The following is a 16,694-nucleotide window of genomic DNA, read 5'->3' on the forward strand; positions in this document are numbered from 1 at the left end:
ACTATACCAAATCTCCTCAAATTTCTGCATATGTATGGTGGAGAACACATAGACTGGTTGCATCAGTCTGGTATGGAGCCTCCAATGCACAGGATTGCTGAAGACTGCATACCTAACCAACTCCATCACAGGCATAACCATCCACATCAGAGGGCATCTTCAAGATGTGGCACAGCAAACGTTGTTACCCTAAAGACCCTCGCCAGACAGGACATGCCTTCTTTGCATTACTCCCATTGAGGAGGTGATACAGGAGCCCAAGAACCTCCCCTCAGTGTTCTAAGAAGTTTTTTCTTCTCCATCTTTGATTTCTGAATGATCCATGAACAATATCTTGTTATTTGTCTTTAGAACTATTTTGTAATTTATTTTTTTTTAAATGCCTTGAACTGTATTGCTACAACAAAAACAAATTTCACGACATATGTCAGTAATAAACCTGATTCTGAGGCATGATGTGCCACTATCATTTGTAGGCAAATCTTCACTTTGTTTACACAAGAAGCCACTCCGCTTATTGCAGGATCACTAATCCATAGACTCATGCATGGGTAGCATCTGAAATGCAAGTTGACAATTGCAGGCACAAACAAAATCAAAAACAGGTCCTGATGGCTTATTTACTACAGATTTTGACATTCATTGCAAGTTTTCAGTTGCATGCTAAATCTGATCACTGGGAATATGGTCTCTGGCAGCTTTTTATTACATCTGATCTACACTGAATTATAAGTTTATTTTGCATGCTATTTGGAGAATTTCCTGATCTGAATACTAAAGCTGCAGTCACCAGGTTTAAATCCATCTGCATAGATTTTTTTAAAAATTCTTTATCCACCTTCTTATTAATTAAAAAAAGTACATATATACAAACAGGAGAATTATCTCAAATATCTATATCGATAACAGCACATATAAAAGGTAAAATAAACATTATCAAGATCATAGATAGTGTTAATCTAATAATAAATAAAAAAAATAAGATAATCAATTCTCATCTAATCATTTCATAAAAAGAAAAAAGATAAACTTTTATGTCACTAAGTCAGAAATTAGATCAGTATATGAAAGGGGAGAAGGAAATCAGCATGGATATGGAGCAAAAGCAGGAAACTGAGTTCAAATCTGAGTTTTAAAGAAAGGGGCTTCCCTTCCTCCACTATCAACTCTGCTCTTAAACGCATCTCCCCCATTTCACGTACATCTGCTCTCACTCCATCCTCCCACCACCCCACTAGGAATAGGGTTCCCCTGGTCCTCACCTACCACCCCACCAGCCTCCGGGTCCAACATATTATTCTCCGTAACTTCCGCCACCTCCAACGGGATCCCACCACTAAGCACATCTTTCCCTCCCCCCCCTCTCTGCATTCCACAGGGATCGCTCCCTACACAACTCGCTTGTCCATTCGTCCCCCTCATCCCTCCCCACTGATCTCCCTCCTGGCACTTACCCGTGTAAGTGGAACAAGTGCTACACATGCCCTTACACTTCCTCCCTTACCACCATTCAGGGCCCCAAACAGTCCTTCCAGGTGAGGCATCACTTCACCTGTGAGTCGACTGGGGTGATATACTGCATCCGGTGCTCCTGATGTGGCCTTTTATATATTGGTGAGACCCGACACAGACTGGGAGACCACTTTGCTGAACATCTACGCTCTGTCCGCCAGAGAAAGCAGGATCTCCCAGTGGCCACACATTTTAATTCCACATCCCATTCCCATTCTGACATGTCTATCCACGGCCTCCTCTACTGTAAAGATGAAGCCACACTCAGGTTGGAGGAACAACACCTTATATTCCGTCTGGGTAGCCTCCAACCTGATGGCATGAACATCGACTTCTCTAACTTCTGCTAAGGCCCCACCTCCCCCTCGTACCCCATCTGTTACTCATTTTTATGCACACATTCTTTCTCTCACTCTCCTTTTTCTCCCTCTGTCCCTCTGAATATACCTCTTGCCCATCCTCTGGGTCACCCCCCCACTTGTCTTTCTTCCCGGACCTCCTGTCCCATGATCCTCTTGTATCCCCTTTTGCCTATCACCTGTCCAGCTCTCGGCTCTATCCCTCCCCCTCCTGTCTTCTCCTATCATTTTGCATCTCCCCCTCCAGCTTTCAAATCCCTTACTCACTCTTCCTTCAGTTAGTCCTGACGAAGGGTCTTGGCCTGAAACGTCAACTGCACCTCTTCCTATAGATGCTGCTTGGCCTGCTGCGTTCACCAGCAACTTTGATGTATGTTGCGTAAACTGAGTTCAATTTATGTCAGTATCAAAAATTCTATAATTGCAGTTGAATTTTTATTAAACACCCTTGCTCTTATAAATCACCAAAACTTCTGTGACAAAAGACCATTGTAATGAAACAGGATTAATCTAAAATTAAAGGATCCCTGGAGGGGAAGGGTAATCATGACAATTTTCCTCAGTTTGTGAGGGACTGCTGTTAAGTCTGAAACTTTTAAATAATAACAATTTCAATAAGTACGACAATGAGTTGGCTACAGATAGGGTAATAAGATTAAAGTGCTGACAATAGATAAGCGACAAGACATTTAAATATTTTCAATTCTCAATAAATAAAAACTTCACAGATAAATCCATTGCAGGGAAAAGAGTGATCTTTCTGTAGTTGAAGTGTTGATAATATTAGATTGAAAGAAAGCGTTCAATATGCCTGCAATATCTCTGCCATTTCTTATTTTTCATGTTGGAAGCTGAGACAAGCAGCAGAATTAAGGTGTTAGTGATTAGTTTTGTAACTGTCCTTTGACATGAACATCGATGTCAAAGTACGGTCTTAACTAAGGGCTGGGACAACTGAGCAAATGATAACCAAAATAAGTTGGAAAGTATAAATTGGTATGGATTATAAAAAAAATGTCAATGTTCATGTCAAAGGACAGTTACAAAACTAATCACCGGTACCTTTGAAGCTGAGACAGCAGAATTAACAAGAAATGACAGATATTGAAGGCATATTGCTTGCAGTAAATTACACTAAAAGTTACCAAAATAGTAGACAATCAAGGGGCAAAAAGAGAGTGAGGGATCCAAAATAATTAACACCTATTTCAGCAAGACATGGATGGGAATAAAGATTGATAAGCCCTCTGCGTCCGATGACTTGCTTTCTAGTGAATACATTGGAATCTTTCCAGCATCAGACCACCAATGAATTGAAATAAAGCAAACATTCTCTATTATTGAAAGGAGGGAGAAAGGAAAAATCCACAAGGGAATGACAGATCATTTAGTCTAATTTCAGTTGTCTGGTTAATGCTGGAAATCATTATTAATGAAATGGTAGCAAATTACCAAGAAACACTACCACTTTACACAGAGTCAACATGTTTTTATGAAAGGAAAATTTATTACGGCTCTCTTGAGAATGTAACCCAGGATGGATGGGGCAAGGTGGAGATGCTCTCCGTTTGGATATAGCACATTTGGATTTTCAGAAGGCATCCCCATAAATTATCATATGCAAGGTCATGGATTTACAGTCAACAAGAGCTGCATGGGTAGAGAACTGGATAATATACAGAAAACAGGGGATGGATACGTGCATCTCAAGTTGCATTCTCAGCCCACTACTCTACTCTTGCAACACTGAATACTGTGGTTAGGCACAGCTCAAATATTATCTATAAATTTGCCAATGACACCACTGTTATCAGCAGAATCTCAAATGGCAACGAGGAGGCATATGGGAATAAGATGGCATGGCTGGTTGAGTAGCACTGTGAGAACAGCTTTGCTCTCAACATCAGCAAGATTAAGGAATTAATTTGGACTCCAGGAAGAGGAAGTCAGGAGAACAAACACCAGTCCACACTGGGGGCGGGGGGGGGGGTGGCGCAGGGTCAGTGTTGGAAAAGGTGAGCAACTTCAAGTTCTTGGGCATCAACATATCAAAGGGTCTATCCTGGGCCCTGCACACTGAAGCAATCTCAAATTCAGCATGCCAGCAGCTGTGTTTCACTTGGAGTTTGAGAATATTTGGTATGTCACCAAAGACTCTTGTGAATTTATACAGATGTACTATGGACTTGTATCACTACCTGATATGGAGGCTCCAAGAGGCTGCAAAGGGTTGTAGGGTCCGCCAGCTCCATCACAGGCACAGTGGGAAAGGGGCTTGTTTTGCTGTTGCTCGTTGTGTTTGCTGAACATTGTGGGCATGTTATGTTGGTGCCAGAAGGTGTGGAGACACTTACGGGCTTCCCCTAGCACATCCTTAGGTTGTGTTGGTTAACACAAACAACACATTTCACTATGTTTTGATGTACATGTGATAAATGAATCTGAATCCACCTCACTAGAGAAATCTTTAGAAGTCGGCATCCATCACTAGAGAACCTCCCAACCCAGGACATGTCCTCAGAGGGATCAAAAACGGAAAGAGCGAGCTATTTCAGCTTCCTGGATGTCAACATCTGAGGATCTATCCTGGGTCCAACATATTGATGCAGTCAACAAAGAAGGCATGGTAGTGGCTATATTTCACTAGAAGTTTGAGGAGATTTGGCATGTCAAAGACACTAGCAAATTTCTACAGGTGTTCTGTGGAGAGCATTCTAACTAGCTGCACCACCATCTGCTATGGGGAGGGATACTGCACAGGATTGAAAGAGGTGGCAGAAAGTTGTAAACACAGTTCGCTCCATCATGGGCACTAGCCTCTAGGACATCAGAGAGCGATGCCTCAAAAAGGGGGCATCCATTAAGGACCCCCAACACATGTTCTCTTCTTATTGCTACCATCAGTGAGGAGGTACAGGAACCTGAAGACACACACCAATTCAGGATTGATTCTGGAACAGCTCAGGAACAGCTTCTTCCCCTATGCCATCAGATTTCTGAATGGACAGTGAATCCATGACCACATCACTTTTTGCACTACTCATTTAAAAAATATATATACATACACACACTTATTGTAACTTAGTTTTTTTATTATGTATTGCAGCTGTTTAACAAATTTCACAACATACACTGATGACACTAAACTCAATTTGGCTTCTTTCATCAAAACTAAGATAGTAAGCACAGATTTGATCTCAACCACCAGAGGGAGCATTCTTCCATTCGACCCTCAAAAACAGCTACATTTGACCAAGAAAGCCTTACATTCAAATTATGATCTGAGCTGGCCCCTTTCTTTATAAGACAGTTTTACAACAGGTGTTGGGGAAGGTGAGAATGGTTTGGGTAATGTTTAACAAAATGTTAAATTAGCAAAGTGCATTTCCAGGCACTGTGGCACCACAGTAGCATAGTGGTTAGCCCAATACTATTACGCTCAGAGAGCTGAGGGTTGGAGTTCAATTGCTGAAGGTTTTTACGTTCTTCCCAAATGCGTGGTTTTCCTTCAGGTGCTCCGGTTCCCTCCCACAGTCCAAAAAGGTACCGGTTAGTAGGTTAATTGGTCTTTGTCAATTGTCCTGTGATTAGGTTAGTGTTAAGTGTGTATCATGTGGTGCAGCTCAGTGGGCCAGAAGAACCTGTTCTGTACTGTCTTTAAACAAATAAAATATATAAAATGATACCAAGAAACTCAGTTTTCAAAATCACACCCTTCCTTAGACCTACACTCCTTCAAAGTCACCAACACACAAGTTTGGCATTTCCTACAGAACAGCAGTGTGGGAGTACCTTCACACATTGACAGGTGGTTTAAGGCAGCTTGCAATTAGTTTTAAGGATTAAATGCAGACTTCACCAGTAATGTCCTCATCTTTTATAAATTAAAGACAAGGTCAGTGACGCACACAGCGAATATACAGGACTATGAAGATGGACCACTGATTTCATCTGGTATATGGGCTGGTACACTTCTTGACATTAACACAAGAGAAAGCCAAAACACAGAACTTAATAAACCATTCACTGATAATAGGCAGACATCTACACATTCCAGATGTAGGCTTCCCTGGTATATTAGCCACTTGTGAAATTGTTCTGAAATGTAAAATAGAAAATTTATGAACAAAATTACAGACAAATGCTGCAGCATGTGTCGAAAATTAATTTGTCTTTCAGCCGGAGGACATCGTGCAAAGCAGCTTGCAGGCTTTCAGATGGGACTGCTCATAATGCAATCCAGATCTCAAGCCTGTGCAGATCACCTGGATCAACAAACGAATACTTGAATCATCAATTTGCAATGAAGCCTCACTGTGTCTGGGAGGAGGATTACTTATTGCAGCAAGTACCGAGATCAAACTGTAATGGCTCAACACAGATTTGGAGCCTGGCACCATTTATCACAGTACAGGCATCAAACCCAGACTCCTAACCCTGCAAAATGCAGGAATCAAATCCGAGTCTCTTTGCAGCCTGGACCAACTAGTCTGTGCACGTACTGAATGAAGGTATAGCATTCTCACTGTAGGAGAACAGCAAGAAAACTAAAAATAACTGCTTAATTCATTTTTGAACATTAATGTGCTTGCAATACACAAGTATACAGCTGCCCCGGTCATCACTTACAAATATATAGAATAGCAGACATTTACCTTCAATACTGCATGGGCAGGTAATGCATCAGTGGGGATTCTCATTGTAAAGGCCCGACTGATGTATGCAGAGCCGTCTGGGACACTGAAGGAGACAGCAGGAGTGTCCTGACTCAACACAGAATGCATGGAGGCCTCGATCTGGCTGTCCAAGTCTCTGATGATCTGCAGTGGCTCATTCTGCCAGTGTGCCAGTGCCATAGTCTCCAGTAGTTCCAGAATCAACAGAGTCCTCCCCAGTCCATGCAGGAGAAACATCTCCAAAACCACAATTGTCAATCTTATTCTTCAAAAAAAAAATGTAGAAGCAGGGTTGATCACGTAGTAGGGAGAAAAATCAAACTCCACAACCACTGCAATGATACTCCTTATTTTAAATTCACGCTGACCACAATCCTGTCACTTCTCCTGGGCGGCTGACATCTGATAATAACCTGCAAGAGAATACATACGTTATTGTTAAATAAAAAATAGTTAACCCTGTGGTAGAATCAGAATAGAGCAGATTTCTTAAAATCACAAACAGTTCAAGGGTCACATCAAGAAATATTTGTACACAGTACAGCAAATCCTGGACATTCTTTCTAAGACTAGACTGAAAGGTAGGACGGAGCACTAGAAATTTAGCTTATTGATTCGATTTATTTAAACAACCATAAAGGATACAGAATCCAAGCAGAAAGGCTGGATTAAACCAGAGAGCAGCCACGATCCAATTGAATACTAGAAGTGGCCCGGGGGGGGAGTGCCTTCCATTAACCACCAATTCCTGCTTCTATATTCCTTATCGGAAAATGAATGAATCTCATTTCAAACACATTTGAAAAACACTAAGAACAGTGAAATCCCTTCAACTTGTTTCCCGCAAAACATCCAAATTGGGACGCACAGACGACTGCGGCTACCAAATGCCATTTTGTGAAAGGCCAACCCACCACTCCAAGTATACTGACTGGTTGCATGATGTTTGGTACTGCAGTTTGAATGCATAGGAACACTAAACGCTGTAGGGAGTGGTGGACATCACAGGTACATCCCTCCCCATCATCAACAGCACCCAAAGGCGGTGCTGCCTCAAGAAGGCAACATTTATCAAAAATCCGCACCACCCTGGCCTTGACAGCTCTCAGCAACTACCATCATGCAGGAGGTACAAAGAGTGAAAATTAGCTTTGTCTCACGTACATAAAAACACAGTGAAATGCATCATTTCATTAAATCAGCATGGACAGTTTTAGGCAGCCCAGCTAGTGTCACTACACTTCTGGCAACACCATTGCATGCCCACAACTTATTAAGCCCAATATGTGCATCTTTAGAATGTGGGAGGAAGCCAGAGCACCCAAAGGAAACCCGTGCAATCATGGGAAGAAAGTACAAACTACTTACAGACATCAGCAGGAAGCAAACCCTGAACTTATAGCTGGTGTTGCCCTAACCATTAAACTACTGAGTTACACCTGAAGTCCCACACCTCAAGTTTCAAGAACAGCTATTTCCCTTCAACTGTTTCACTCTTGGACCAACTGACAAAACCATAATCACTGCAAAAAGGGTCTAGTGTTTGCCCAGTGTATATAACGGATAAATGTGTTACAGTTCTTTTTTTGTTCAGTTTGGTTTGGGGGGGGGGGTTTGCTGTTTCTTTGAACTGATTTCATAGTTTTTTTGATTTTGTGGCCATCTGGAGAAGAATCTCAGTTGTATACTGCATACATACTTCGATAACAAACAAATTTTTGAGTAATCTGAACCTTTACCGCCCTTGTAATCCTTGCCATTCTGTTATGAAGACATGATATGAACACATTGAAGGAACAGATGGGAATGAGCAACACAAACAAATCCTGAGAAACTCAGCAGGTCAGACAGTATTTGTAGAGGGAAATTAACAGTCGATGGTTTGGTCAAGAACCTTCATCAGGACTTCGACCCAAAATGTCAACTGTTCATTTCCCTCCATAAATGTTGTCTGACCTGCTGAGTTCTTCTAGTGTTTTGTGGTACTCATGATTTCCAGCATCAAAAAAATTTTCTCTAGGTCTTATATGGCTGGGTATGGAATTTCAAAAAAATTTACTTGCCAAATTTACAATAACCTTATTTTCAAGTGAATATTTGTGTTTTTCTGCTGCCTTCTCACATTTCCCCAACAGGAAATTGTCTATCAAGGTTCCATTTTCTGTCTCAATTACTGAAACCCCAGATTCTACATAACTGATCAGTACCCCAGCCCAAGTCCCAACTGTACTGTTTTTATGTAAATAATTCTTTACAGCACTGATCTTTGCAGCCATGTTAATCCATTGCTGTGCAAGGTCCAGAAAGCTTACAATGTGCCAGATTTAAAAATGAAAAGGTTTTGATGCTTATTAAAGAAAAAGAACATGATTTACTAAAAGTCATTTCTACTATGCCCAGAGACCAATCCTGCCCTACATCAGATTAGATGTGAGGTGACTGCATAAGATGCTAACGCACACAAAATTCTGGAGGAACTCAGCAGGCAGGCAGCATCTATGGGGAAAAAAAAGAGTACAGTCAATGTTTCAGGCCAAGACATCATAATGAATGTTTTCTTCCCCATAGACAATGCCTGGCCCAAGTTCGTCCAGCAAAAAGCATTTTGTGTGTTACTTGGATCTCCTACATCTGCAGATTTTCTCTTGTTTGTCATAGGATGCTTACCATTTCCAGTTTCTTAGTAAAAGTTTCAACTATTCAAATAGCTATCAAAACAGGTGCCAAGTGAACTGTGAATGCTAAGGTGACCAGACCACTGGGCCTATCATTTGCAGAATCCTTTAATGCTGGCTGCCTCATCACATACTGACCCAGCAACAGTTTAATAAATGGATTGCCAAAATAGTCAACAATTCCATTATTATTGTGCCATGTGGTGCCCAGAAAGGCTTAATCTCTCAGTATGACTAGTCTGTATTCCTAATTTAAATAAATTCCAAAGTAATAACTACATACATTAATAGCTACTACATTAGCCAATTGGATAAAAGGCAAGCTTGCTATTCGTAAACCCAGTCTGCTTGGCAGTTAGAACTGAGTTTTGCTGCAATATCTTAGCTAGCCTATCAAAGTTTACATGTATTAAATCCTATAGGATACTGCACCACTAACAATCAGTATCTTTGAGCACTTCTAGTCACAATCTATATTATGCACTCAGTGGCTGCTTATTAGGTACAGCAGTGGAACTCAGTGAAGTTCTCTACTGCTGTAGTCCATCGACTTCCAAGTTCGATGTATTGTGTATTCAGAGATACTACGCTGCACACCACTGTTCTGTGTGGCTATTTGTTACTGTCACCTTGAACGAGACTGGCCATTTTCCTCTGACCTCTCTAACAAAGCATTCTCACCACAAAACTGCCACTCACTGGATGTTTGTTTTTCCACACCATTCTTTGTAAACTCTAGAGACTTCTGTTAAAATCTCAGATGATCAGTAGTTTCTGAGATACTCAAGCCACCCCACCTGCCACCAATCATTCCACAGTCCAAGTCACTTAGATCACATTTCTTCCCCATTCTGATGCTTGGTCTGAACAACTGAACCTCTTGACCATGTCTGCATGCTTTCATGCACTGAGATGCTGCTTCATGATTGGCTGATTCAATATTTGCATTGTTCAAAGTAAATTTATTATCAAGATACATATATCACCATACACAACCCTGAGATTTGTTTTCTTGTGGTGGGCATACTCAGCAAATCTAAGAACCATAATAGAATCAAAGACAGACCATTCTCAATGTGCAAAAGGCAAACTGCAAATACGAAAGAAAATAAATGAATAAATAAGCCACAGAGAACATGAGATGCAGAGTCCTTGAAAGTGAATCCGTAGGGTGTGCAAATAATTCAGTGATAGGGCATGTGAAGTTGTCCTACTGGTTCAAGAACTAATGTACTGTACCTCAAACTGGCCTCTGAGTGCATATTACATGTCCAAATGAGGATAAGTAACAAATATTTGAATTGCCAATAATATCCAAAACATAAAAAGAAAGATTAAATTTATGGGGAGAATGAGCACTCTGCATCAAACTGTTGATTCTTTGTTTCTTCATCTGAGAATTCCAAGTGTAACAACAGCTTTCATTTGGTAAAAGGTTTTTGTTATATACAGTGTACAAAGGAAAAGTGTTCTATTTCTACGCTGTTTTGACATTCCCAAAAGTCAGCACACATTCTCAATTCCAAGTCTTTCTCACTTTGCCATTATTTGAGCTTAGCAACAAACCAATGAGTAAACTCATTGGCTCAAATCAATAGTGACTCAACTAGACCAGCAAGTATAATACACACAGGGAGTTTGTCAGCGGCCCAATATTTCACTGTGACACAGTTTCCCTTTGGTTAGTAGGCAAATCAATTTTTGAACACAAGAGGTTCACAGATGCTGGAAATCCAGAGGAACAAACAGTGCTGGAGGCACTCAGCTAGTCAGGTAGGATCTGTGGAGAGAAATGAATAGTTGACATTTCAGGCCGTGACCCTTCATCAGGACTCAATATTTTGTTTTAATGGAAATTTTTTTGATGGCATTGAAATTCCAATTAACCACACATTTTTTTAAAAAAACATGACCAAATGACAGTGTGAATGAGATATACACCGACACGAAGGATGAAAATTCAATCTAATTCAGCTCCAAAGCTTGATGGATATTCTAAAGGAATTCTGAAGAATGAAACCAAATGAAGACATCAGGCACCAGCTTATCTTTAAAACAATGAAAAACCAACTTCAGGGAAGAACATAGCTACTGTTCTAAAGCAACTATAACATAGTAACATAAAGGGGCTGGAGGAACTCAGTAGGTCAGGCAGCCTCTATGGAGGGAAATGACCAGTCAACATTTTAGGTCAAGACCCTTCATTTCAACTGGAAAAAGAGGGGAGGAATTATAGTCAGTATAAAAATGTAGAGGAAAGAGGTGGAGCAAGAGCTGGCAGGTGATATAGGTGGATCCAGATGAGAGGGCTGATACACAGATGAGGAAAGGGGAGAGAAAATGATGGAAATACGATGCAAGTATCTCCACCACCATTTTATACTAGCTCTCCCTTTCTTTCCAGTCCAGGTGAAGGGTCTTGAACCAAAATGCTGACTGTCCATTTCCCTCCACAGATGTTGCCTGACCTGAGTTTCTCCAGCACCTCATTGCTCTAGGTTTCCAGCCCTTTCAGCATCTGTCTCCAGTAACAAGTTGTCTTATAAAGTGCCTTGCTATAATAAAAGGGCCCACAATATTAAACAAAAATATGAACTCCCATTTGCAGTCAGAACCACAAAAGCAGTCAAAGTGCACTTATTCATTACTTCAACAGAACAATTTAATGGAAGAATTATTTCTGCTCTTTCCTAGCACATGGAACTGTATTGTACTGGACTACAGTAGACAGTAGCCTTCATCATAGACAGTTGCTCTGAATCAAGGATGGTTTGCATTGGTTCTGGCTTTGATTCTGAACTGGCTAAAGAGAACAATGTCAGATTTGCAAAGAGTGGGAGGAGGTACTGTTATGGGCAATTTGGAAGATGGTCTTTTTCCCCCACAGGGTGTGTGTGTACCCGATACACGGATTTGATGTTCTCTATAACATCCTGAATGTTCGTTCTCCACTTTGAGCAATGAGAGGTGAGAAATCCCTAGAGTTTTGTGGAGATAACACATCCTTTCCAGGAAACTGAGCACATTCTTGCATCAGTCCTGGCTTTTGCAGCTGCTCTCCCCACACAAGTGACAGTGTGGGCTGAGAAGCTGTTTGATGCATGGTAGCATAGCAGTTAGTGCAACGCTTTACAGTGCCAGTGATCAGGGTTCAATTTCTGCCGCTGTAAGGAGTTTGTATGTTCTCTCTGTGACTGTGTGGGTTCCCTTTGAGTGCTCCAGTTTCCTCCACGTGCATGGTTAACAAGTTATGGGCATGCAATCTATGTTGACGCTAGAAGCACGAGACACTTTCAGGCCGCCCGCAACACATCTCTCACTATTGATGCTTAATGCAGATGACGCATTTCATTGTACGTTATGGTTTTGAAGCACATTTGACAAATAAAGCTAATTTCTTTTCTAATGAGGAGGCTGGTACATCTGCCGTTGATCTCGTTCAAAAATGACCAGCCTTTCTGTGGAAGAAACCAGTTACGATTTGGGAGGGATAACTTTGGGAGTGTTCACCTCCCTCTCAGGTCTCTAAGCCCAATTGAAAAAGATCAATATTGCTTTGACTGAGCACTGCAAACTAGCACTTCAACCTCCTCAATGTTACATACCATGAGGGACATTGTTGTATTAATCAAGCCACAAGGAAAAGCCCCAGAATAATTCTTTGGCGTTAGTCCTAGTGCTTTTGGCAAGTTTAAATCACATTACACCTTCAACTGGAAACCTTCACTCGACTTGGCATCAAACAGGCATTTGATTCAAGATCCTCCAAGGAGACTTGGAATTGTGCATCTAAACACATTCCCATAGTTTAACGGACGCATAGAATCCCATATAACAATATCTAGACGGACCTAGATAAGTACACAAACATCTGATGTCACAGGAATTGAGACGCATGGGAAAAAAAATCCTGCGATTAAAATTTTCCAAGAATCAAATCAAAACAAAAAACACCGCTTAAACATAGCTTGAGGAAAATGGACTTCTGTTCTACCTCCCTCTGGAACTGTAGATGAGTTACACGTCAGTGTGGGGAATCAGCTGTTTTCCCATATCCCTAAGCAGGGTTGTTAAATGTTGTGGATACTAGGCACTTAAACTTGAGTAACGATACAGCTGAGCCATTCCTCTAACTGATTGGAAGAATCATGAATCATACACAACAGAAGACCATTCATGCTTGTGCTGACTTTCAAAGAACATCCATTTGGCATTTTCATCCTTCAATCCTGAAACAGTTTCCTTTTCAAGTATTATTCATTTCCCCTTTGGAAGTTATTATGGGATCTGCCTCCACCAACCTTTCAGGCAGTGCATTCCAGGTTTGAAGTGCTTTAAACAGGATTCTCATTTACCACAGAGTCTTTTACCAATTTTCTTAAAATTGTTCCCACTGGTCCTTGACAAGAATCCTAAAAAGCTTTTGTTTGTATTGAATTCCATTTGTTGGCGTGTAGTTTTTTTTTTATTTAATTAAAAAGCCTGTTCCCAGGACAGAAAGCGCACTTCAACACGTACTCTTTCAGTTTAAGCACAAATTAACAGGAAGGTTCTTAGCCTGTAATTCCCAAAGACAGGAGGCTTTGAAAGGGTTATTTGAGGGAAAGAAAAGTAATTGATTTTCAAAACCGAGCCATAAATTCTTCATAACCGTTAGTTGACCTTTCAGTTCAAGTGTATTACACAGTTTTATCTGCAAAATATATTTTAAATGGACATGAACAGTTTTATTCAACAATACTCTTTCTATCATCCACCATGGATTTAATGTCCCAGGAGCCTCAAAGTGCATCTCACCCTTCCAATGTTCACATGTCTTCAGGTTGCAGTGAAACACATTGAGTGTGCAAAAGTATAATTATTCAATTCCCATTTGCAGGACACAAAGTAAAAATACTACATCCCAATCTCACCCTGCACTACAATGTATTCAGTGACTGATGGGCTGACCTTTCCCACACTCTGTAAGGTTGAGAACAAATCAGTACTCCTGCTGGATCCAAATCAAAACCATCAGCACAGAAATATTTTTAGCAACCCATCATTCAGACAGTAAACACTGAAGTATTATTCTCAACCATGGTCCATGCAGGGGAGCTTGTCATGGTATTATCATTATTTAACTGACAAAGACAAAATTGGTTCAGTCGAGGATCAGCGTGGTCCTCTGCATGGAACGAAGAGATGAGGGAAATCTCAAATGGATTTTTTTTGCATCTGTATTTACTCAGGAGATGAAGTCTTTAGAATGGAGGTAAAACAGTAGTGAGGTCATGTACCATATACGGATAGCTGTCTCGAGATTATTTAGGGTAGACATGGCCCCAGGAACTGACAAGATTTTCCCTCAGACATTGTGGGCGTCTAGTGTAAAAATTGCAGAGGCCCTGGTAGAGATATTTAAAATGTCCTTAGCCCTGGGTGAGAGGCCAGAGGACTGAAGGGTAGCTAATTTTGTTCCGTTGTTCAAAAAGGCTCCAATAAACCAGCAAATTATAGCCCAGTGAGCCTAATTGTCAGTCATGGGTAAATTAGCAGAAGTATTCCAAGGGAAAGGATATACAAATACTTGGACAGAATGAGGCTGAGGAGGGATAGTCAATATGGCTTTGTCCATGTAGGTCATATCAAACTAATCTCTTCTAGTTTCTCTAGGAACTTACCAGGAAAGTTGAAGGAAAGGTAGTAGATATCCACATGGACTTCAGCAAGGCTTTGCTGAAGTCCTGATGGGCAGTCAGGAGGCTGGTCAACAAGGTTCAGTCACTTGGCTTTCAGGATGAGGTGGTAAACTAGATTACACATTGGCTTTGCAGGAGAAGTCAGACAGTGGTAGTAGAGATGGCCGCCTCTGACTGGAGGCCTATGACCAAGGGTGTACCACAGGGATCGATGCTGTGTCTGTTCTTTCTCACCTACGCTAATGACTTGGATGATAAAGTGGTAAACTAATCTACAAATTTGTGGATGACACCAGGATTGGGGGCGTAGTAGACAGTGAAGAAGGCTATCAAAGTTTGCAGAGGGATCTGGAGTAGTGAGAAAAACTGGCTGAAAAAAAATGGCAGCTGGAATATAATGCAGACAAGTAGGCAGTTTTGTACTTTGGAGGACAAATCAGGGTAGGAGTTGCACTATGAATGGTAGGGCACTAAGCAGTGAGGTATTATAAAAGGATCTGGGACTACATATCCATAATTCCCTGAAAATGGCATGACTGGTAGATAGGGTTTGTAAAGAGCTTTTAGCACATCGGCCTTCATAAATCAGAGCAGTAAATACAGAGTTGGGATGTTATATTCAAGTTATAGAAGACATTGGTGAGCACAAAATTTAGAGTACCACGTACAGTTCCGGTCACCTACTTACGGGAAAGATATAAATAAAATTGAAAGATAACAGAAAACTTACAAGGATATTGCCAAGACTTGAGGATCTGAGTTTAGGAAAGGTTGAAAAAGTTAGGACTTTATTCCCTGGAGCAAAGGAGAACGAAGGGAGATTTGATAAAGGTATACAAAATTATGACGGTAAATGCAAGCAATATTTCTCCACGGAGATTGGGCAAGACTAAAACTAGTCGTCATAGAATAAAACTAAAATATTTAAGGGGAACTCCTTCCAGGGATTGTGGAGGGCAGCTGGCAGTTGTTTTGAGTGCAATTATTGGGTAGGGTGCCTCAAAGTACTGGCGAGAAACCATCAGCATCTCTGCAAAAACCTTCAAGTCACTGGGAAATATAAATAGTAATATGCCAAGAGCAATTTAACTCTATTGGACTGAGTTACTGGTTTGCATCACCTTGGATCTACATAAAACATCAAACCACTTCAAATAAAAATAAACTCAAGTCAACAGTACTTCAGTTTACTTAAGCAAAGGTCTGCATAAAGCCACTTGTGGCTCCTAAACATCACATTCTAGATGTTTGGAAATCCCACCAACAAGGTGGCCTCAATAAGTGCACACTTTGTACTTCCCACATTCTCTGGACAGTGAGAGATGGCAGAGTAGGACTAGGAGAAGGCAAGTGTTTGTTCAATTTGAGACAAACATGTCTCATTGGCAGTGTAAAATCCACAAAGTGCTGCCACTCGAGTTCAACGTTAGTGAAGAAAGGAGGCAATAGATAGTTAGGTCAGTTAGGTATGAAATAAATCAGTCACTCATGCAACAAAAGGAAGCCTTATACATCTTGAAGGTTGGGCTTGTTTGACCACTGGAAATCAGAGGACAACTACACAAACAAAATGCAAGGCTATGTCCACACTATGCCGGATAATTTTGCAAACGAAGCTTTTTCTCTTCGTTTTGACTCTGTCCACACTAAAACTGCGGTTTCATCCCCTGAAAACAGAGATTTTCAGAAACGGTCTCCAGAGTGAATAAATCTGAAAACGCCTAATATCCGTTGCAGTGTGTATGGGGTAACCGGAGCTTTTTAAAACCGCTGTCATGAGGTGCCGGAACA

General features: G+C 40.9%; 1 protein-coding gene across 3 annotated transcripts in view; it reads right to left on the reverse strand.

Moving 5' to 3' along the window:
• dag1 (dystroglycan 1) overlaps positions 1-16,694 on the reverse strand; it is a 147,407-nt gene that overhangs the window by 58,175 nt on the left and 72,538 nt on the right. For all 3 annotated transcript variants that reach the window (XM_063067818.1, XM_063067819.1, XM_063067820.1), the window contains one exon: positions 6,527-6,960. In XM_063067818.1, coding sequence (XP_062923888.1) covers positions 6,527-6,784 — 258 coding nt within the window. In that variant the 5' untranslated portion in view covers positions 6,785-6,960. The remainder of the gene's footprint in view (positions 1-6,526; positions 6,961-16,694) is intronic.

The sequence above is a fragment of the Mobula hypostoma genome, chromosome 15, assembly GCF_963921235.1.
Source record: "Mobula hypostoma chromosome 15, sMobHyp1.1, whole genome shotgun sequence".
Taxonomy (NCBI): domain Eukaryota; kingdom Metazoa; phylum Chordata; class Chondrichthyes; order Myliobatiformes; family Myliobatidae; genus Mobula; species Mobula hypostoma.